We start from the raw sequence: 21,776 nt of genomic DNA on the forward strand, positions 1-21,776 counted from the left end.
TGACAGCTGTATAGAATATATTGTATTGCTAAGATGCTCAAACTTAACTTAATAGCTACACTCACCGACACAGGATCAACTTTATCCCTCATGATGGCCCTGACCAAACCGCTAAATTGCCCCTCACTATTGTTGCACTTCTCCACATGGCCAGACTTATAGTGGTCTTCTCCCATTTTAATGCTCTTATGCTCATCCTTGAAAAATGCCATAAGGTCTGAAATAGACGCCAAAGTCAACATACTGTAAAAACAATTATCTAGGCTAAGCAATACACAATTATTTGTTGATCTACTGCTCTGCTAACTAGCTAGCTAAAGCGTAGTCAGTGCCTAGCTAAGACAGAGAAAGAGGATAGAAGATTGGGAAGAAGTTCAACACTTTATTCAATTATTTTCAATACAGCACATGGATTCATCATGGATTGGGCACAGGTCTCTGATTGCCCTGGTGAACAGTAGCTGACAGTGTCGGATAGAGATGAGGTCCAGGAGCTTCCTGCAGGAATTTGTAGTCTTGCTGAGGTCTTCTCTGTTGCTAATTAGCATTTTAAAATTGTTAGAGTAAATTGAGGCAAATATTTTGATAAAGTTCACCTTGTCCGAGAGAGAATTAGGCTACACAGTTATCAAAACATGCTACGGTAAGCCTACACCAAACACATCCTTCATTTGAAGTGTTTGTAAAATTCACTATATGAAAAATGAATGGTGGAAAGACGATTTGAACCATTTCCGTGTTTGACCGCTAGGTTTAATGGGTATTATGACGCCTCCACTGTTGTGGACTATTGCCGCGTTCAAAACAACAAGGTCAAATCATGACGTAAGTGATCTTCAGGTCGGAGCTCTAAAAAGAGGCCTGAGTTGGAATTCCGAGTTGAATTACCGTTTAAATACATTTTTCCTAGTAGAAGCTCGTTTTTTCCGAGTTCCCAGTTATTTTGAATGCACTGAGGTCAAAAGTCGGAGATTTCCCAGTTCCTAGTTGTTTTGAACGCCGCAATAGGCCTACATTTTAGCCTAGTACAAATAAATGTAGGCTGTTGCAGTGAAAGAGGATACTGTGCCACCTTGGCATAGCAAATGCTTTTGAAAAGGCAGACAAATATAACTGTGGTTACTACCTTATTATTTCTTTAACGATTAATTGATTGAGCACATTCGGTTATTTCTTATTAGATTACTTAAAATCGATAGAGAAATCACTAGAAAGCAATCAAAATGTTACTTTCAGGGAAAGCTCCAACCATCAGAAACGGTGTTTACAATATGAATGCAGTTGCATTATGGGATAATAATGATTGACACGGCAGCCATTTTCCTACTAGGCGCCCTGTTCCCATTGTGTGAGAGATAGTAAATACTGACACTGCTAGAAAACCATAACATTTATTTCCTTGAGAAAAAACGTGTATATTCACGTCAGGTAAGTGCCACATTTTGAAATATATTTTTGTCTAAAACACTTAACCACTGTTTTATATAAGTTTCAGATGGGTTAAACTTCATTTTATTTTAAAATAGCGTTTTTTTCCGACGGTGTAGAAATGGAAAAGCGACTGCCGCGATGCTAGAGAAAAAGGCTTTCTACTTCACTGGCCGAGGCAGATGTAAATTCCGCTCCAGTTTCATGTGCATTTTTACTTCGCTTGTATGGTGTAAACAAACGTTCACCTACAACTCAGAGCGACTTTTTGGATAGCTACAGTTGTCTAGTTTTATGTTTCAATGTTCGTAGTTCTGAACATTGTTTAGTTTTTCGAAGATTTTTGAAAGTTTATGTCCCGCTCTTTGCCTGTATATTGGTAGGCTCATTCGATTGCTTCTTCATCTGCGGCCATAATCTTGCGGTTAGAGGCGGAACTAGGGTTTGTGGACCCACCCCTACGCTCTAAACAGTGTATCTCGATTGGTCGACAGCGACGACATTGCCCACTGGATTGGATGTTTTTCGATAGGTGATCTGCATACTAGTTTGATTGGTTGGGCAGTATCCCAGTATTCTAGGATAGTGGCCCACTGTTGCTGGATTGCAATGCAGCTGCTCAACGAAATAGAAAGTTATCACAACAGAGTAGTACTCCAGACGGCAGCATTTCAGTCATCATTTCTCAATAATAGCAACACACTAGTATACATTTAGCACTTGGAAAAATGGTATTGCAATATATTTGCAACTCACAGAATTTTTGGAATTGTATCTAACAGAGCTTTATCGACACATACATTGAGGGGGGAAAAAAACGTTTTGTTTTTACCTGTCTCTCAGGTGATAACTAACTCGTCATGGCTCGTACCAAGCAGACCGCCCGTAAATCCACTGGAGGAAAGGCTCCACGTAAGCAGCTGGCCACCAAGGCTGCCCGCAAGAGTGCACCGTCTACTGGTGGGGTCAAGAAGCCCCATCGTTACAGGTAAAGTATCGGTTCACCCCTAGAAATAAACATTTGTGTTCACCATAGATCGTAGATGTTAAGGTCGGCTAGCGATACAGCCCCATTATGACATGTAAAGCTTGTGTGAAACCACAGAGGGGGTACCAAACCATATTGGTGTGGAAATGACTTCACACTCCAATTGTTCAAAATGGCACGCTATTCCCCATATAGTACACTACTTTTGACCTGAACCCATAGGGAATAATGTGCCATTTCAGACGCAGACACTGTTTTCAATGAGCAGTTCAACTAGCCTTATAACTAAGCAGTGACTGCTGGTAAACGTCACCACTCAGTATTTACCACGGCCAGACACGACTAGTAGAATTCAGCATGGGGAAGTGATCGGTGAAGTACTATAGTAGAATAGAAGGCCTTTTTCCTCCCCTAGTCATACTGACTGTGTGTTGGTTCCAGACCCGGCACAGTGGCCCTGCGTGAGATCCGTCGGTACCAGAAGTCCACTGAGCTGCTGATCCGCAAGCTGCCCTTCCAGCGCCTGGTGAGGGAGATCGCTCAGGACTTCAAGACCGACCTGCGCTTCCAGAGCGCTGCCATCGGAGCCCTGCAGGTCAGTGGCTGTGTGTGTGTGAAGCTCTGTCCCCCCCTAATCCAGATCCTGTCCTAATTGGCCTACTACATACACACACGGTAACAAAACGATTAGTTACCGGAGTGTAACTCCAGTTCTATGAGTGGAGCGGAGCCCCATAGGGGAGCTCTGCTCCTATTGGTTTACCCACTGCCCTAAGGCAGCATCAGCCTGAGACAAAATGATGCACACACCTGCAGCCAATAGGAGTACAGGTGTCCCTATAAGATGGGATGCCTCCCCTCAATCAGCCTCCCGAGATATTTATCTTCAGCGAGACTAGAGAGGGTCGGCAGGGCCTTAAGTCCTATGGGGCTCCGCTCCACTCATAGAACTGGAGTTACACTCCGGTAACTAATCGTTCTATATCGTGGAGCTCCGCCCCATAGGGGAGCTCTGCTCCTATTGGTTTAAGGCGGAGCGTAGCGCTCCAAAATGTACTCCCTGCCGAGCCCAACACTTCCCATCAAAATGTCTCCACAGTCCTGCATTCCTCTCCTCCTAGCTCAAAGTCTCCCTTCAGCCACGCTGAGTACAGACTGAGCCAAAGAGTTAGAATACATATCCAAGAGATAGAAACGGATAAATGGAGACGGTGTTGACCATGACGCCGCTCTACATATATCCTCTACCCCTGTTCCTCTGAAAAGGGCAGTAGAAGCTGCTACTCCACGAGTGGAGTGAGCTCTGATACCCTGAGGCAATTGTCGCCCCGCTGCCTCATAAGCTGTCTCAATGCCCTCACAGAGCCAATGAGACAGACGCTGTTTCGAAAGTGGTCTACCTAGTGCAGCAGCACCATGACACACAAACAGCTGAGGCGATGACCTAATCGCTGCTGTGCGCTCGACGTAACACGCCAAGGCGCATACTGGGCACAGGCGATGGAGCCTTTCCTCACTCCTCTCTCTATGAGGAGGAGGAGAAAAAGCCCACAGCTCCACGGTCTGTGATCTATATGAACTCCTAATAACCTTCGGCACAAATGCCGGGTTAGGACGTACCACCGCTCTGCTCAGATCGCCATTAATGGCCAGGCAGTCGGGTCTCGTCGAAAGAGCACACAAATCACTAACACGCTTAGCCGTAGTCAAAGCGAGCAACAGTGCTGTCTTCAAAGACAGCATCTTAAGGGGTATTTGATTCAATGGATCGAACGGCGACTTACATAGCGCTTCGAGTACCAAATCCCACTGAGGAAGCGTGGCTCTAGGTGTTGGCCTAAGCTGCCGCGTTCCTAATAGGAAACGTTTCACTAGAGGGTGGCTAAAGACATTGTCTCTGCCAAACCCCTTGTGACAAGCTGAAATCGCCGCTGCAAACACCTTAATGGTGGCGGGCGATCACTGCTTGTCAAACATAAGCTGTAGGAAAGAGAGAATACTCTCAACCTGACAGCTCATGGGGTCTACACCTTGTGTGACACACCATTGTGAAAACACGTTCCATCTACTGGCATACATCTTAGAAGTGGAACTGGCACGTGAACCCTGTATGGTCCTGATCACCGCATCAGATAACCCACGGCGCTCTAGCCTGTCCCTCTCAGCAGCCAGGCCTTCAGTGGTTGGCCGATTATGGGCAACTGCCCTATCGTGCCCCCCGCCTGAGACAACGCGTCCCGTCGATGTGGAATTGGCCAAGGTGGCGCAATCAACATCTGACTCATCTCCGCAAACCAAGGAGCCCCTGGGCGATCGGTGGCTACCAGTATCACTGACAGCCCTCCTGACCTCACCCTGGCTAACAGTGGGAGAATGCAGGACAGCGGAGGGAATGCATACAGAAGAACTCTCGGCCACGGTTGGTGCGCAAAGGCGTCTCTTCCTAGTGGCGGTTCTTCCTGTTCCCTTAGAGAGAACCATAGGGGACATTGCGCATTCACACGTGACGCGAATAGATCCACCTCGGCTCTCCCGAACTGGTCCCAAATTTGGAGAACAATGTCCGGATGCAGACACCACTCGTCGTCTCGAGGACCCCCTCTTGACATGAGGTCTGCTCCTACGTTCAAGTAGCCCGGAATGTGTGCTGCTCTCAATGAGCGAAGGTGCTCGTGAGCCGACAGCCACAATTCCTCTGCCGCCCGATGGAGAGCAGGAGACCTGACTCCTCCCTGGCGATTTATGTGGGCTACTGTGGTCCGGTTGTCTGACCAGACCAGCACATCGCGACCCCAAAGGGTAGACGCGAAGTGGGTCAAAACCAGTCTAACCGTCTAACCAAGAGGTTGATGTGGCGACTCGAAAGAGGCCACACACCTCCTATCGCTTGGGTCTGACATGTCCCTCCCCATCCCGTCAGAGACGCATCTGTGAACACTGGGACGTAAGAGGACACTTTGCCTATCGGGACTCCGTGCGTGAGAACGCGCGGGTTTCTCCAATAGTTCAGATCTGCACTGAGCGAGAGGGGAACCACCACCAACCGATGACGTTGACGTAATGGGTCTAGTCTTAGTTGGGGGAACCATCGCTGCATCCTGCGCATGTGCAGGAGTCCCAGCGGAACCACAGAGTGGGCTGACGACATGAGACCCAAGAGTGACATGATCGACAGCGCTGTCACCGTGTGATTCGGATGACACTTCCTCAGGGCTAGCAACAAGGCTACCCTTCGGGGGTCCGAAATTCGAGCCCTCATCATTACAGTGTCTAGCTGTATCCCCAGGTAGACAATCTGATGACTGGGCCAGGGCGTGCTCTTTTTCCAATTCACAGCGAACCCCAGACGTGTGAGATGAATCACTGTCTGTGTTGGGTGAGTGATTGCCAGCTCTGCTGACGGGGCGAGAACCAGTAGGTCGTCTAGGTAGGCTAGTAGCCGTATTCCCTGACGACGCAACGGTTCCAATGCCGCCTCCACACACTTGGAAAACGTGCGAGGTGCCAGGGTGTACCCGAATGGCATCCTCGTGTATTCGTACGCCACCCCTTGAAAGGCGAATCGCAGAAACTTCCTGTGACGCGGCTGTACCGGCACATGAAAGTACGCGTCCTTTAGGTCTATGCTCGTACAAAAATCTCCTTTCTGGACACATTCCAGCAGACGTTTTGTCGTTAGCATTCGAAAGGGCCGTTTGGTTACGCTCTCGTTGAGAATGCGTAAATCCAATATTGGCCTCATTCCCCCTGTCTTTTTTGGCACCAGGAAGTAGGGAGAATATAGCCCCTTGTTCCTTTGCTCCTGGGGAACCACTGTGATCGCCTCCTTCGCCAAAAGTTCTGTAATCTCTGAAACCAGAGCGGCCACTTTTTCGGGCGTTTTCATCACCGTCTCCACCACTCCCCTGAATGGGGGTGGGGTCCGATGGAATTGGAGAGCATAACCCTTCTGCAACGTCTGTTCTAGCCAGCGTGAGAGGGTGCAGCTTCGCTGCCACTGCCAGCAATATAGAGAAAGCGGCCGAGCGCGAAGCTGTGGTACATTCAGTAGGAAGGACCTGTATTCCTCTATGGCCCTTGCCGCCGCTGTTCCCCAACACTGAGGTGGTGGAACAGCCCAAGGCGGGCCTCCCATGAAAGGGAGAGGAAGCATTAGTGCGTTCTGATCCAGAAGGAGGGGCAGAGACGTCAGTTAAACCCGTAACCGTCGTATTCCTGCCCTCCGTGAACGCAGCGCGGGTCTGAATTGCACTGACCGAGGCCACAGCCTGCGACAGGGCACCATCCCCAGCAAAGTAGATGACTGCAATTCGCTATTAGAGTCCCTCACTACAATACTCCTAGGAGTCTGTAATATGAGGTCTCTATGAGGTAACACAAGGCGGCGCCTTGATACCTTCTTAACCTTCACCTTCTGTGTGTGTCCACCTCTGGTGGGTTGAGTCACGCTCAGTGTGGTGAGTATTAGCGCGTTCTGTGACAGGTGGGGGCGCCGATACGTTGGTTATTCCTGTAACCTTAGTAATCCGGCCCTCCGTGAACGCAGCATGGGTCTGAATCGCACTAACCGAGACCTTAGTCTGCGATAGTGCGCCATCCCCAAATAGTGGCTGCGTCATCATGTCTCCTGACTGAGACTGCAGTCTGCTATGAGAGGCACTCACTACAGTACTCCTTGGAGTCTGTAATGTGAGGTCTCTTTGAGATAAACCAAGACGGCGTCTTGGTATCTTTCCTCCTTTCACCTCCTGTGTGCGTTCAGCTCTGCACCTCTGGTGGGCTGAACTACACTCAGTGTGGTGAGCATTGGCGCGTTCAGAAAGAAGTGGGGGCGCCGATACACTGGGCACCTTCGTGACCGTGGTAATCGGGCCCTCCGTGAACGCATCATGGGTCTGAATCGCACTAACGGAGACCTTAGTCTGTGATAGTGCGCCATCCCCAAATAGCGACTGCGTCATCATGTCAGAGTCTGACAGAAACTGCCGTCTGCTATGTGAAACACTTCTTATACCTGAAGTGTTATGTGAACCTACTCTGAATGCCTGTTCAGCAGTGCACCCTTGGTGGGCTGAACGGCGCTTAGAGTGGTAGGGGAGAGAGGGTGAGATTTGAACGCTCTCGGACGTATTATGGAAAAGGGGCTCTTTTTTGACAAAGTCAGGTGGAGCCAACTCTTTATTCAACACATCAACAAAAGCATTTACATCATCACCCATCCCTTCAACCGAAGGGTGGGGGGGAACAGTGGTCACGTTCAAGGATGACGTGTCCTCCATTCGCTCCCCCGCGTCCCGTCATGTGCGCCTCCTCTTGTGGCCTCCCTTAGGGGCCCAGGTCGGCGCTCTCACCACCTCCCTCGCCGGCTGCAATGGGGCCACCGTGGCTGCTGGGGGGGCTGGGCCCGCTCTCCTGCCTCCTGCGGCCGCCGACTGGCGCCGGATACGCCGCCTCGCTGTAGATCCTTGTCTACTCTGGGGGGCGGAAGTGGATGGTCTACGTGACGGTGCAGGGCCTAACCTCCCTGCCAGTGGCAGGTGTCTGGCCAGCTGCTTATTTTCCTCGTCCAACTTGGAAAACCTCTCAGTCGCCTCTTTGACGGCGACTCCAAAGAGCCCGTCGTCAGAGAGGGGGGCGTTCAAAAGGGACGTCCTGTCTGCTTCCTTCATGGTTGTCAGGGACAACCAGAGGTGTCGCTCCGCGACCACCGAGGTGGCCATGGACCTCCCCGAGCAGACGGCCGATGCCTGTGTTAGGTGTAGGATGGCGCCAGCAATCCTAGACGCCTCCTCCACCTCCTCTGGCTCCAGCGCTGTCTTACCCGTGGTTAAACGGGACAGAGCGGCTGCCAAGAGGGCAATGTTGTTAGCTGCTGCTACAGCTTGGGCTCCCAAATTGAAGGACTTCTCTAACAGCTGTGCTGTGAGACGGTCCTTCTGAGATGGCAATGTGGCCTTCCTGGAAGAGGGCCAGGGACTCGAACCCGGTACGAGATACGCCGCCATGGCGCTCTCTAACCTGGGGATTCCCTTAGCTTGGCCCTGGAACCTTCCCTCCGCTCTAGTGAATGGGATGTACGTTTTAGCCGGCGAACGCGCCGCTAAAGGTGCCTCCCATGAGTCCTCGACGTATTTTGCCAATGAAGGCATGGCAGGAGCTAGTGGCTCTGCCGCTCTTCTTGGCCTGGAATAAGGGCCGCCCTCCATTAAGTCAACCTCCGGTGCGGAGGGAATAGGGGGCAGCGGTATTTCCAGCCGTCTAGCAGCTCTCTCAATGAGACCAGGAAAGTCCGTTCTCAGAGACGCTGCGGTGAAGGACAGGGCTTCTGATTTCTCAGAGCCCGTGTCGTCATCACCATAGGAACTACAAGCCCTCTCGCTAACCAAAGGAAAGGGGGGCTTGAATGTATGAGGGACGGGGTCTGACTGTTCCATAGGAATGTCAGCCTCCTCCTCATAGTCCCCATCATCCCCTGAGTTTGCGCCGTCAGATGACGCCTCTGAAGCAGAGGCTAGTATCGACAACACGTCCCCTAGGGGGATATCCTCCCTAAAAAACGCCCAGCGCTGCTTCCTCTCCTTTGTAGAATGCGGGGACCCTAAACACACGAAACATAAGTCGTGGGAGTCGCCGGCCGCCATGGAGGAGCATCTGCATTGAGCTCTGAAAATAGCTTTTGTGGGTGGAAAATCTCCTGGTGTGCTCATTGCTGGACGACGTCGATGACTGGAAAATCGACGGCATTCTCGTCCTGAGTCTTCTCTTCTCTTCGTCTCGTCTTGGCTTCTTCAGTCTAGTCCAGTCGCTGAAGATAAAGGGAGGCTGATTGAGGGGAGGCATCCCCTCTTATAGGGACACCTGTACTCCTATTGGCTGCAGGTGTGTGCATAATTTTGTCTCAGGCTGATGCTGCCTTAGGGCAGTGGGTAAACCAATAGGAGCAGAGCTCCCCTATGGGGCGGAGCTCTACGATATAGAACAACATGCACAAACGCTCAAATTCATTTTTTTGTGTTGACCTATTCTTCTCTATGCATTTGTTTGTGTGTGTGACATTTCTTCTCTCTGTCTGTCTGCAGGAGGCCAGCGAGGCATACCTGGTGGGTCTGTTTGAGGACACCAACCTGTGTGCCATCCATGCCAAGCGTGTCACCATCATGCCCAAAGACATCCAGCTGGCACGTCGTATCCGCGGGGAGCGCGCTTAGCCCACCCTCCTTTATTTTTTCTCTTTAATATTTCACATTCTATTCTCTTTTTTTTCTTTACCTCTCACTGTCCTCACCCTCACTCCCTCATTCGCCCCGCCCTTCCATCTCATCCCCCCAGCCCCCTCTCCCTGTTTTCTTCTTGGTAGACTTTAGAGTAATCGTGATTATGATGAGAGAAACGTGTTGAAAAGTCTTGTCTCTCATAGTTTTTGTCTTCAGCAGATGTTTTAGGGTACCTTTTTCATGCATGTCGTAGGTGTCGCTGATCAGACACACACACACACACAAGCATGTGTGAACCATGCGTCCTCAGCTCTCATACAATAAAAGTCACTCACACACAGGTGGGCAGACCAGAAGGGCGTCGCCCGGGGGCTAGTCTGCATAAAGGGAGTGGCAACTTCCACAGCAGGGTGCTACTAAAACTAACCCCAGGTCTGTGTGTGTGTGTGCGTGTGTGTGCATGTGTGTGAGCTCTGATCAGCCAAAGAAATTGTATTCAACAGCAAACAAGTATCTCTTCTTGGTTACTTAAAAATAATTGATGATTACTATCATTGTGGATATGGTGTCTATTTTAAAAATATATATAATTCATACATATACACATCTTTTCTTTAGACTACTGCCAGAGACATCAAAATAATAAGAAGAAACTAAGTGATTGACGTTTGGCAAACTTCTGTTTTTACAGAATTATTTTAAAACCAATCAGAAAGAACTTCTCGGTGTCATAAGAGCTACTGTTCTAATGGCAGCCACATGGGGGTGATATATACCAGCCCCCCTCCTATTTAGTTTCTTCTCACTATCAAGCTATCATTATCCATGATACTACTCTCAATCTCTTTACCCTATCTCCTTCTCTTAAGATTAGTTGTGTTCGGCATTAGAGTTGTCATACCAGTATGAGTTGACTTTGTAGTAGCGAGAGTTACTCTTCAAGTTTGGGTTATTTTCTGACTTCTTTCTCTCACTTCCTTTGTATATTGAACCAAAATATAAACACAACATGCAACAATTTCAACGATTTTACGGTGTTACAGTTCATATAAGGAAATCAGTCAATTGAAATCAATTCATTAGGCCCTAATCTATGGATTTCAAATGACTGGGGGGGGGGGGGCAGCAGCCCTGGGAGGGAATAGGCCAACCCACTTGGGAGCCAGGCCCAGCCAATCAGAATGAGTTTTTCCCCACAAAAGGGCTTTATTACAGACAGAAATACTCAGTTTCATCAGCTGTCCGTGTGCTGGTCTCAGACGATCTCGCAGGTGAAGAAGCTGGATGTGGAGGTCCTGGGCTGGTGTGGTTACACAAGGTCTGTGGTTGTGAGGCCGGTTGGACGTACTGCCAAATTCTCTAAAATGACATTGGAGGCGGCTTAAAGTAGAGAAATTAACATTCAATTTTCTGACAACAGCTCTTGTGGACATTCCTGCAGTCAGAATGCCAATTGCAAGCTCCCTCAACTTGAGACATCTGTGGTATTGTGTTGTGTGACAAAACTGCACATTTTAGAGTGGCCTTTTATTGCCCCCAGCACAAGGTGCACCTGTGTAATGATCATGCCGTTTAATCAGCTTCTTGATAAGCCACGCCTGTCAGGTGGATGGATTATCTTGGCAAAAGAGAAATGCTCACTAACAGGGATGTAAACAAATTTGTGCACACAATTTGAGAGAAATATGCTTTTTGTGCGTATGGAACATTTCTGGGATCTTTTATTTCAGCTCATGAAACATGGGACCAACACTACATGTTGCGTTTATATTTTTGTTCATTATAGATCTGACAATAGAATCTGTCGGTTTCCTCAATTTGTGATAAGCAATATATCCTCATTTTTGTTTTCTTATATATTTGTTCTTATTCCTCAAGATTTTCAGATGTTTAAGCTGATCTTTGTATTTTCCAAATTCCTCATATTATGGTGGTAATAAATAGATGTTACACAAAATAGGTGTCTTTGTCAGATTCCTTTTTTACATATGTTTCACTCTTTGCTTGTTCTGTGCATAGTCTGTAAGAGTTGGACGATTTTGATTGATGAAACATTCCAGTGGACTACCTCTTGATTTGAAAGATTACCCTATCGTAACCAAAAAATTAAGGACCTAAAACTCATGTTTTTGCAGGCAAACAAATGGCAAAGCTTCAATTCATGTTTTTAAAAAGTAATGTTGCTCTCATGGAATGTCATTATAGAAACCAACTGATATTTGCATGTGAAACCAATTGAATAAAATAGAAACCAATACTATAGAAACCAATAGCTATTTCCATGTGAAGATGCCTTGGAATCCATTGCTCCTTGGCCCACTTCAAGAGGAATTGTGGAAAATGTGCTACATAACAGTGAAAACCAGCGATTCCCAGGTTAGATTATGTTTACCATTATGTCAGCTTTGTAAATGTACAGTGCCTTCAGAAATTATTCATACACCATGACCACAGGAGGCTGCTGAGGGGAGGATGGCTCATAATAATGTCTGGAATGGAATGGTATCAAACGTGGAAACCATGTGTTTGATACCAATCCATTGATTCCATTCCATTTTATTTAACCTTTATTTAACTAGAAATAGCAATTGGTTCCAGCCATTACTATGAGCCCGTCCTCCCCAATTAAGGTTCCACCGGCCGCCTGTGCCCATGGCTTATTCCACATTTTGTTGCGTTACAGCCTGAATTCAAAATTGATTTTTTTTTAAATCTCACCCATCTACACACAATACCCCATAATGACAAAGTATAAACATGTTTGTAGAAAATTGTGCACATTTATTGAAAATGAAATATAGAAATATCTAATTTACATAAGTATTCACACCCCTGAGTCAATACTTTGTAGAAGCCCCTTTGGCAGTGATTACAGCTGTGAGTCTTTCTGGGTAAGTATCTAAGAGCTCTCCACACCTGTATTGTGCAACATTTGGTCATTATTCTTTTCAAAATTCTTCAATCTCTGCGAAATTGGTTGTTGATCATTGCAAGACAACCATTTTCAGGCCTTGCCATAGATTTTCAAATAGATTTAAGTCAAAACTGTAACTTGGCCATTCAGGAACATTCACTGTCTTTTTGGTAAGCAACTCCAGTGTAGATTTGGCCTTGTGTTTTAGGTTAATGTCCTGCTGAAAGGTGAATTCATCTCCCAGTGTCTGGTGGAAAGCAGACTGAACCAGGTTTTCCTCTAAGATTGTGCCTGTGCTTAGCTCCTTTCCGTTTATTTTTTATCCTGAAAATCTCCCCAGTCCTTAACGATTACAGGCATACCCATAACATGATGCAGCCACCACTATGCTTGAAATATGGAAAGTGGTACCCAATGATGTGTTGTATTGGATTTGCCCCAAACATAACACTTTGTATTCAGGACAAAAAATGAATTGCTTTGCCACATTTTTTGTAGTATTACTTTTGTGCCTTGTTACAAACATGATGCATGTTTGGAATATTTTTATGCTGTACAAGCTTCCTTCTTTTCACTCTGTCAATTAGGTTAGCATTGTGGAGTAACTACAGTGTTGTTGATCCATCCTCAGTTTTCTCCTATCGCAGCCATTCAACTCTGTAACTGTTTTAAAGTCACTTCTTTAAACCTGGGTGGTTTCCTTCCTCTCCGGCAACTGAGTTAGGAAGGACGACTGTATCTTTGTAGTGACTGGGTGTATTGATACACCATCCAAAGTGTAATTAATAACTTCACCATGCTCAAAGGTATATTCAATGTCTGCTTGCTTTTGTACCCATCTACCAATAGGTGCCCTTGTGAGTAATTGGAAAACCTCCCTGGTCTTTGTGGTTGAATCTGTGTTTGAAATTCACTGCTCGACTGAGGGACCTTACATATAGTTGTATGTGTGGGGTACAGAGATGAGGTAGTCATTCAAAAATCATGTTAAACTATTATTGCACACAGAGTGAGTCCATGCAATTTATGAACTTATTTAGGCTTGCCATAACAAAGGGGTTAAATACTTATTGACTCAAGACAATTCAGCTTTTCATTTTTCTAAAAACATAATTCCACTTTGACATTATGGGGTATTGTGTGTAGGCCAGTGACACAAACATCTCAATTTAATCCATTTTAAATTCAGGCGGTAACACAACAACATTTGGAAAAAGTCAAGGGGTGTGAATACTTCTGAAGGCACTGTATTTAATTTTTGTAACATCATCAGACATAATTTGTTAGTCGCTCTGGATAAGAGCGTCTGCTAAATGACTAAAATGTCAAATGTAAAATCTGTGTGCATAGGTAGACAGGCCTGTTTTCTTTCCTAGTTCCTGTTACAATGCCTGACCAGAGGGAGGAGAAGTTGAACAGCAGTAGATTCAGCACAGTTGTAGCTGTGTGGGCTAATATAGTCAAAATGTTTGCCTTGGGGTAAATTGAGCCAATGGCAATGGGGTATGTTGAGCCAATGGCCATGGGGTATGTTGAGCCAATGGCAGTTTGAGCAAATATAAGTGTTTTTTCCCCCAGGCATAATGCAAGGCATTATCGCTGGGATATAAGGCTTATGTTAAAAGGGTTAAAAGGGTTGTTTTTTTAAGTACTGAGTGTATGATAGGTGTTAAGCCTGTGTCAAAAGATGCTTAAAATGATTGTGATTGTAATGAATTGTGTTTGGGAAATAAAGATAGACATGGTTTTAAAACGTTTTATAAAATGGAAACTCATATGGTAATTTATAGATGCAGCACTGACTACACCAAAGTATAGCAATTGTAGACCTATACTAAAGTTGGCATTGCCACTTGGGTTGTATTCACTAGGGCTTCATTTCCCGTTGCAAATCCTTTTGATACTTTGATACTAATGAATATCACCCTGGCCCTGCAGAGTTACAGTGGAATGCAGGGGTTTGCTCCAGCCAACACAGCACCAAAATACCTGATAGAGCTAATCAACTCAAGGTCTCGATAAACAGAATGAAGTAGTTTTGTGTTGGGCTGGAGCTAAACCATCCACGTCCAGTAGCTCTCCAACAATCACCAGGGTCGCTGACCATTGCGTTACTATTTTTTTTGTTGTTGACCGTTTTATAAGGGTTAATGTAGTATACATGTATCAGTTTACCCACCTTTTTATTTTTGTGAATAGGGTTTATTTTGTGAATAAGTGTTTTTTTGCATTAGGGTACCCACATGTTTTACCACTACATCTTGTCTGACCTAAATGACAAAGGTAGTATGAAAATGTATGCACTCACTAACTGTAAATCGCTCTGGATAATAGCGTCTGCTAAATGACTCAAATGTAAATGTAATAAATCTGCTGTTATTCCATTTGGCTGACTTCTCCATCATTGAGAAGTTAGGGTAGTCATTGGACTCAAAAGTTGAAACTGATGTGGCTAAGTGTTTGTGTTCCCTATGCCCTAAAAAGAAAGAAATGCATTACTTTAAGGGGTCATGAATTGGTGATTGTGGTCTTATGTGGTTCAGGGTTTTGAGTTTGTAAGTATACTTCAGAGAGAAGAGATTGGGACAGTCTTGGGTGGCCAGGTTCATGTTCATCAGGACACAAAATGTGAAAGCTAGTCTTCACCTTGTGTCTGTTTTCTTCACTTTAGTGGCTAATAAAAACGACCCACATTGGGATATAATAAGGAACGCTGTGTGTCTCTATGTTCACCTTCCCCAAGGTCTGCCGGGTGCTGCTGTCCATCCCTCCCCCACCACATCTGCTCCTTTCAGGGATTACCGGCAACATGTCTGTCTGAAACTATCCGTGCTGATGACCGGCAGATTACAACCGCACTGCACCCTCTGAGAGAGATTAACCAATCAGAACGCAGACAGAGACAGAGATGGCAGGGATTAACCAATCAGACCACAGAGAGGGAGGGCAGAGGGATTAACGTGGTGCAGAGTGGGATTAACCCAGCGAGTTGAGTGCGTATGTCGTGTGCGTATTAAGTGCGCTATGGAAATCTCTCTAGTTTCCCTTTTACGTCTAAATGCTATACTGTATTATGTTTGTGTTCAAATTAATACTTCATCAGTTGAGGAAAAAGGCAAATGCACTCCTATGTTATTCATTCCCAATATTGTTATATACATTGAAGTTTGCTGCTCTCTGAAAAATAAGGTTATTCTATTCTATAAATGAATGGTTATGTATTCATTTTTAGAGTCCCCATTTGTCCAAAATTAAAGTACCAAATTGTTACCCTGTCACCACATAAAAAATCTAGTCATCTCCAGACACTGTCAAATATGTTATGGAATCTGTCTTTTGCCGAGTCTAGATTCCAACACACATTCGTAATGAAGACGTCTTTTGTGCAACGATAGGAGTAACTCAGTGAACTCAGTGTCCATCTCTGTTATGACACACACACACACACACACACAAATGGCACACACATCACGTACACATGTTGTGCTCACAAACACTCACAAACAAGTATACACACTCACACAAATTTCCACTTGTAGTCAAATTACATGGCATGTAACCAGGTCAACTAGGGATTACTGAGTTGTCAGAAGAGGAGGGTGAGGTGGAGTAGTGGGGGTGTGGAGGGAGGCAAAGGGGGGTAAGAGACTGGCAGGGATGGGGAGAAGAGATGGGTTGGAGGGGAGAGGTTGCACGTAGGAAGAAAGTACTGTACCCCGAGGGACAATAGACAATACTTTATGTCACAGATGATAGCCTTGATTGTTTTTTGGACATTGAGACATTTCTGGAAGGAAAGAAATAAAGAGGAACTAATGAAGTTTCTGAGTCACTCATTGTCCTCTATGATAGCAGAGTTTGATGTCAGCTGTAATATGTTTTAACCATGGCCTGAGTGTTTCAAATCAGTTTCTAGTTAAGTCTTTTCCATATAGCATTATCATCAAGGGCATCGACCTTCCTTCATTTTATAGAGTATATGGTATACTTTGCCTGTTCAGAGAGAAAAGGAGTGATTGAGACCATTGGTGCAGAAGATTGAGAGACATGTAGACGGAGAGACAGACAAACAGGGAAAGGCCAAGGCCATAGCTACATACGAGGACACCGAGGTCAGGACCTCTGTACTTTTTTTGAATAAAGAAACAAAAACAAACATTTTAGGAACTCAGTCGGGGTCTCAATTTACTGTTGAAAGTTAGAATACTCAAGGTGCAATTTTGAAACTTGGCTGTGCATCAGCAGTTTTCCTCTTGTTATATGTCACTCACTGACTGAGGGAAAGAGAGAAGGGAGAGGTAGAGATGGGGAGAGAGAATAAAGAGGGAGAGAGAATAAAGAGTTACAGAAATGGGGAAAAGACAGAAAGATGGTGACAGAAAGAAGGAGGGGGAGATAGAGAGAAGGAAAGAGAGACAGAGGGGTAATCCTGACTAATTCACTTAGGACATTGCTGAAGGGAGGGTAAGAGGATTGAGCCACTCCAGAATCAGATGAGCAAAAATAACCGACAGCAAGACGCACTGGAGAGCCATGTGGGCCAAGGTGGAAACTGTTAAGAAACACAGTAGAAACCATAGCTAACTAACTAACAACATGGTGATTGTTATCATCAGAAGTCAACTGGTCACTTGTTTAGTTCTGGGTCAGTCATGTACTTGAACTGAACTAATTTTGATTCCGAATACCAATACATGATGTACAGTACGTTTGAATGCAAAAAACCTGAACCCTTCATATAAATTGTGAAACTGATATGTCACTCAAACTTGTAATCACAATAATTTTCAAAGTTAGCTTTAATATTTCACACAACAAAACAAAGAAGTTTCTTTTTTCTCATTAAAATATAATAGCAATGATGCTAGCCTAACACCATAGTAACACGTTAGCTCCAAAAGCCTAAAAGTAACCAAATGAAAATCTAAATTGTAACATAGAATAACAATGACTAAACTCAAATTAACACTGATGGTCTTTCAGAACAAAAAAAGAGAGAGACTAAGAGAGTATCAAAGCTCTGTAAATTTGATCTATTGTTGTATTTCTTGAAAAAAAAACTCAAGCCATCAACAGCAGAAAAAAACATCAGAGGAACGATTGAGTTTAGCGTGGTTGTGTCAGTAGAATTCTCTTGAGGATGTCTTTCCATCACAGACCAATCAATGCATCTGAACCATGGCGTGTGTTTAAATCAGTTTCTAGCTGAGAGTCTTTCCCATGTAGTAGTATGATCCTCAGGGACATCCTTCCCTTCTACTGTATGAGAAAGTAAATGGACCTGATATCCTGCAATCACAGTCAGGAGGGATCAATAATGTCCCCGGGTCTCTCTTCTCCTCTCTCCCCTGAATAGAAAACACATTCTACAGGGGTTGCAAAAACCAAGCTTACAAATGAGAAACGGAGAGAAAAAAATAACAACAAAAAAGTCCTCAGTCAGAATCATTTGATCGTATTTGATCATACTGTATATCTGGCGAGGGCCTTATTAATTCACAACTCCTCCCACTCCACTCCCTCGTCTTCTTCTTTTTCTTCTTCCTCTCTCTACAGCACCTGGAACTTCCAGGAATTCTGGTCTTTGTGGTCCAGGCAGTCCATGGTGCTGAAGCCCAGCTTCCAGGCCTGCTGGTCTTTGTAGTCCAGGCAGTCGACGGAGGTGAAGCCCAGCGAGGCGGCCATGCCGTAGCCCTGGGAGGAGAGCGATGCGGGTGACTGGCTCAGCGAGCCCCCCATTGAGGGCACGGTGATGGGGCTGAGGGCACCGCTAGCCGACAGCTGCGAGTGCATGGGCGACAGGTAGGCGCCGCAGTCCAGGCCCGTGAAGTAGGAGGAGGTGCCGGCGTAGCCCTGGGCGTAGCCTTGGGCGTAGGCCTGCGGCTGGCCGTAGCTCATCGGGTAGGCAGAGGGCCGCTGCATGCAGGGCGCCGAGGAGGCCAGAGGGTCAGGGAGTGGTGAGATGGCCGGGCTCCAGATGGAGCCGGCTGCGTTGCCAGGGTTGTTGCCGCTGGGCGGCAGGGAGGGGCCCGATGGGGTGGGGGAGGGGCTGTAGGAACCAGAGGGGTTGTTGGCCGAGGGGTCTGGGCCAGCGCTGGGCTGGTCCTTGGCAGGCGACGCCTTCTTCTTGGGCGGGCGGGGCTTGGACTGGCCGCTGCTCTGCTGCTGCTGTTGGCGGCACTTGGCACGGCGGTTTTTGAACCACACCTGCAGAGACAGAGACACAACACAGCTCCTTAGCATAGAGACAGACAATATGTGGAAATACTGTGATGGTGATAGTAAGTTGTTTGGTGGGAAGATGACAATATGTTACTACATCATTGTTGATATATCTGTCACTATGCCAATGTGCACCTATACTCTGTGATATAATGCACGTGTCAAAACCAGTTTTCGTACCAGATAGAACTGTGAGCTAAACTGTCACGGGTGTGGGATGTGTCTGTACAGTGCATTCAGTACATGTCCTTCTACAGTCCCTACTACAATACTGGTGAATTATACTCTTCCATCTGAGAGCATGTGTCACACTCTCTTACCTATGAAGGTGGATGTAATTTTTTTAAATCTCAACAACAATATTGTAACACTATGTTTCGCTTGTGTAGGTTTTTCTTCCACTGTCTATGTTGTTATAACTTGAAAGGAGCTCCGATTGATAACATGTATAGATGTAAATTGCACTAACTGCATAACCTGTATAGGCCTACTCTCAATGTACTTCTAAATCCATTACATTGCCATATAGACATCTGTTGGTGAGACAAGAGGATGAGAACCACTTATAGATAGAGCCATGTCTGACTATGTATTTTATAGTTATTCTCTATATTTTCTCTATATCATCATTACACCGTACCTGTACGCGTGACTCGGGGAGGTTGATCTTGAGTGCCACCTCCTCCCTCATGAAGATGTCGGGGTAGCGGGTCTTGGAGAACAAGGCCTCCAGGATATCCAGCTGAGTGCGTGTGAAGGTGGTGCGCTCGCGACGCTGCTTTCGCGGGGTGGCTGAGAAATCCAGAGACACAGAGACTGTGTGATAATAATGGTAATGATGGAATGGCATTAATGGACAGTAGCACTCCTCAGTGCTCAAAGTGATTGACATTCACATTGAATTTCATTAGGCCTACAGTTCATTGGTAAAGGGTTGTATATCTGTTGATAACAGTGGTATTGATTTCATGACCCCTCATGACACCTCTCTATAAGACAAGTCATATAGTTTCTATGATCATTATGGTATTTTCAGATATTTAAATGAGTCATAGCAGGTATTAGCCTAGTAATAGAAAAAAGACCAAAGAAAAAATTAAGGCAACTATAGGCAAATGCAGGTATATGTGAAAACTATTCGTTTCCTGACAAAAGACTGTGCCCATATATGGGAAGATGTTTGTTAGGCTAAATGGCGATTGTCTGTATCTAAATTGAACAAGTGTTACAACTGGTGATGATGGTAATGGCAGATGCCAAAATATTAATTTTGACAGAGAAATGCATAGCCGACTGTAAAGGACCAGGCTACGCTCACATTTAGCCAATTTGGACTAGGATTAGGCAAAACTGTCATCATTGTCTATCAATATGGTTTTCAATTCTCACAATTATTTCATATTTTATTTTTGATTAGGAATCGCTGTTATTTGATACTAGCCTACCCTTTGTTGAATAGCTTATTGTCATGCGAACCAGTCACAGAATAATCTATTATTATGATTAATATTGTGATACTATTATTGTTGTTGTTGTTGTTGTAGTTATTGTTATTAGTAGGCTATGTTATGTTGTTATAGGGCCTACATTATTAACGGGGTTGAAAAATCCATGGTGCGTGGACTTTACGCATGCACTGCCCTGTTTTACACATAAATCGCGTTAATCTTTGGCCACCGTAGGCTATAAAAAAAATAAAAAAATGTGGTAAATTACAATAAAAAAAGTGGTAGTATTATTATACTCACATGGGTATCCAGCCGTGGTGTGTAGCAGGTCCATCCCAGTCATGTTTAACCCGTTCATGGCGTAATGGGGTTGCTTAATGTAGGACATCATCCTCGCGCCGGGCTTTTATGCCTTCTCGCTCACTCGGTTGTCTCTCTGAACTGACACACACGACTGGACTTTCTTGGGAGACTTTGCTATTTCCCACCAGTCCCTCTTGGTCGGTTAGTTTGGGTCTCGCTCCAAGTCAACCTCGCCAAGTGCGTAAAAGTGACAAGGATATCTTGTAAATTATTTTTCTTTCTTTCTTTCTTTCTTTCTTTACTCTTTCTCACTTTACTGACTTGTCGAAAAAACCAAACATTTGAAGTGCACTCCTTGTTACAATTGCGCGCCTTAGTTTAGATCATGTTAGAGCGCGCGGACCCTTCTTTTTTGGCGCGCCAGGAGCAGGTAAAGAGGCGCGTGCTGCCGTTGAGCGGGGTGAAGCCGCTACACTGACTTATTTTACAGACACGGTTAGCTAATTAGAGGGACGACGTGGACGCATAGAAACCCCTCCCTTCTCTCTCTCTCTGTCTCTCTCTCTCTCTCTGTCTCTCTGTCTCTCTCTCTCTCTCTCTCTCTCTCTCTTTCGCTCCGTCTTTCCCTCCTCCCTCTATCTCTCTCGTCTCTGCCCATCCGACTACACTTCGTCCCACATGTTCCTTTTATTCCAAGAGACATTTATAAACAATTTTGCAGTTAGGTCTACTTTTTCAATTGACCATGTAGAGGCATTTATCACATTTTCATGAAACAAAATAAGCATTTTCCGTATAGGCTACAGTTTATGTAATCTTTGACGGGTTGGGTAAAATATTTTGTTGCATATGCCTAATTGCCTATCTATTTCAAACTATTCATTTTCAGTGCTGTAGCAATAAATAATATTTAGCAGTATATTTTTTAAAATGCTGATGATTTATCAAAAATTGATAAACATTCGTTCTTTAAACATTTGAAATCAAGGCATAAGATTATAAATGATAAAGTCTCAGACACATTATACTGTATATACAAAAGTATGTGGACACCCCTTAAAATTTACATTTGAGTCATTTAGCAGACGTTCTTATCCAGAGCGACTTACAGTTAGTGAGTGCATACATTTTCATACTGAAAATGAGAGGATTCGGCTATTTCAGCCACACCCGTTGCTGACAGGTGTATACAATTGAGCACAGCACACACCCATGCAGTCTCCATAGACAAACATTGGCAGTAGAATGGCCTTACTGAA

The 21,776-nt window shown here is 45.3% G+C and overlaps 2 protein-coding genes across 3 annotated transcripts; one reads left to right on the plus strand and one right to left on the minus strand.

Moving 5' to 3' along the window:
• The first annotated feature begins 1,321 nt into the window (after nucleotides 1-1,321).
• On the plus strand, nucleotides 1,322-10,654 carry LOC123492165 (histone H3.3A). Its single transcript, XM_045224192.1, has 4 exons — nucleotides 1,322-1,428; nucleotides 2,272-2,416; nucleotides 2,858-3,011; nucleotides 9,496-10,654. The coding sequence occupies exons 2-4, from the start codon at nucleotides 2,289-2,291 to the stop codon at nucleotides 9,622-9,624; spliced, it is 411 nt and encodes a 136-aa protein (XP_045080127.1). The 5' UTR covers nucleotides 1,322-1,428; nucleotides 2,272-2,288; the 3' UTR covers nucleotides 9,625-10,654.
• A 6,671-nt stretch (nucleotides 10,655-17,325) lies between these two features.
• Nucleotides 17,326-21,077, minus strand: LOC123492158 (homeobox protein otx5-like). 2 transcript variants are annotated; one of them, XM_045224183.1, is made up of 3 exons: nucleotides 20,515-21,077; nucleotides 19,407-19,558; nucleotides 17,326-18,751 (listed from the first exon to the last, which is right to left on the minus strand). In XM_045224183.1, exons 1-3 carry the CDS (start codon nucleotides 20,603-20,605, stop codon nucleotides 18,095-18,097), a joined length of 900 nt encoding a protein of 299 aa, XP_045080118.1. In that variant the 5' UTR covers nucleotides 20,606-21,077; the 3' UTR covers nucleotides 17,326-18,094. The 2 variants fall into 2 exon arrangements, with proteins under 2 accessions (XP_045080118.1, XP_045080117.1); XM_045224182.1 differs by having other exon boundaries at nucleotides 19,407-19,582; nucleotides 20,515-21,076.
• Nucleotides 21,078-21,776: the final 699 nt, after the last annotated feature.

Source organism: Coregonus clupeaformis, chromosome 13 (assembly GCF_020615455.1).
Source record: "Coregonus clupeaformis isolate EN_2021a chromosome 13, ASM2061545v1, whole genome shotgun sequence".
Taxonomy (NCBI): domain Eukaryota; kingdom Metazoa; phylum Chordata; class Actinopteri; order Salmoniformes; family Salmonidae; genus Coregonus; species Coregonus clupeaformis.

Coding starts and splice junctions, on each gene's coding strand:
- LOC123492165 (XM_045224192.1), top strand. CDS start 2,289: ATGGCTCGTACCAAGCAGACCGCCCGTAAATCCACTGGAGGAAAGGCT. Junction 2,417..2,857: donor AAGAAGCCCCATCGTTACAG/GTAAAGTATCGG, acceptor TGTTGGTTCCAG/ACCCGGCACAGTGGCCCTGC. Junction 3,012..9,495: donor CTGCCATCGGAGCCCTGCAG/GTCAGTGGCTGT, acceptor GTCTGTCTGCAG/GAGGCCAGCGAGGCATACCT.
- LOC123492158 (XM_045224182.1), bottom strand. CDS start 20,605: ATGATGTCCTACATTAAGCAACCCCATTACGCCATGAACGGGTTAAAC. Junction 19,583..20,514: donor CACCACGGCTGGATACCCAT/GTGAGTATAATA, acceptor ATTATCACACAG/TCTCTGTGTCTCTGGATTTC. Junction 18,752..19,406: donor TCCCCGAGTCACGCGTACAG/GTACGGTGTAAT, acceptor CTGTCTCTGCAG/GTGTGGTTCAAAAACCGCCG.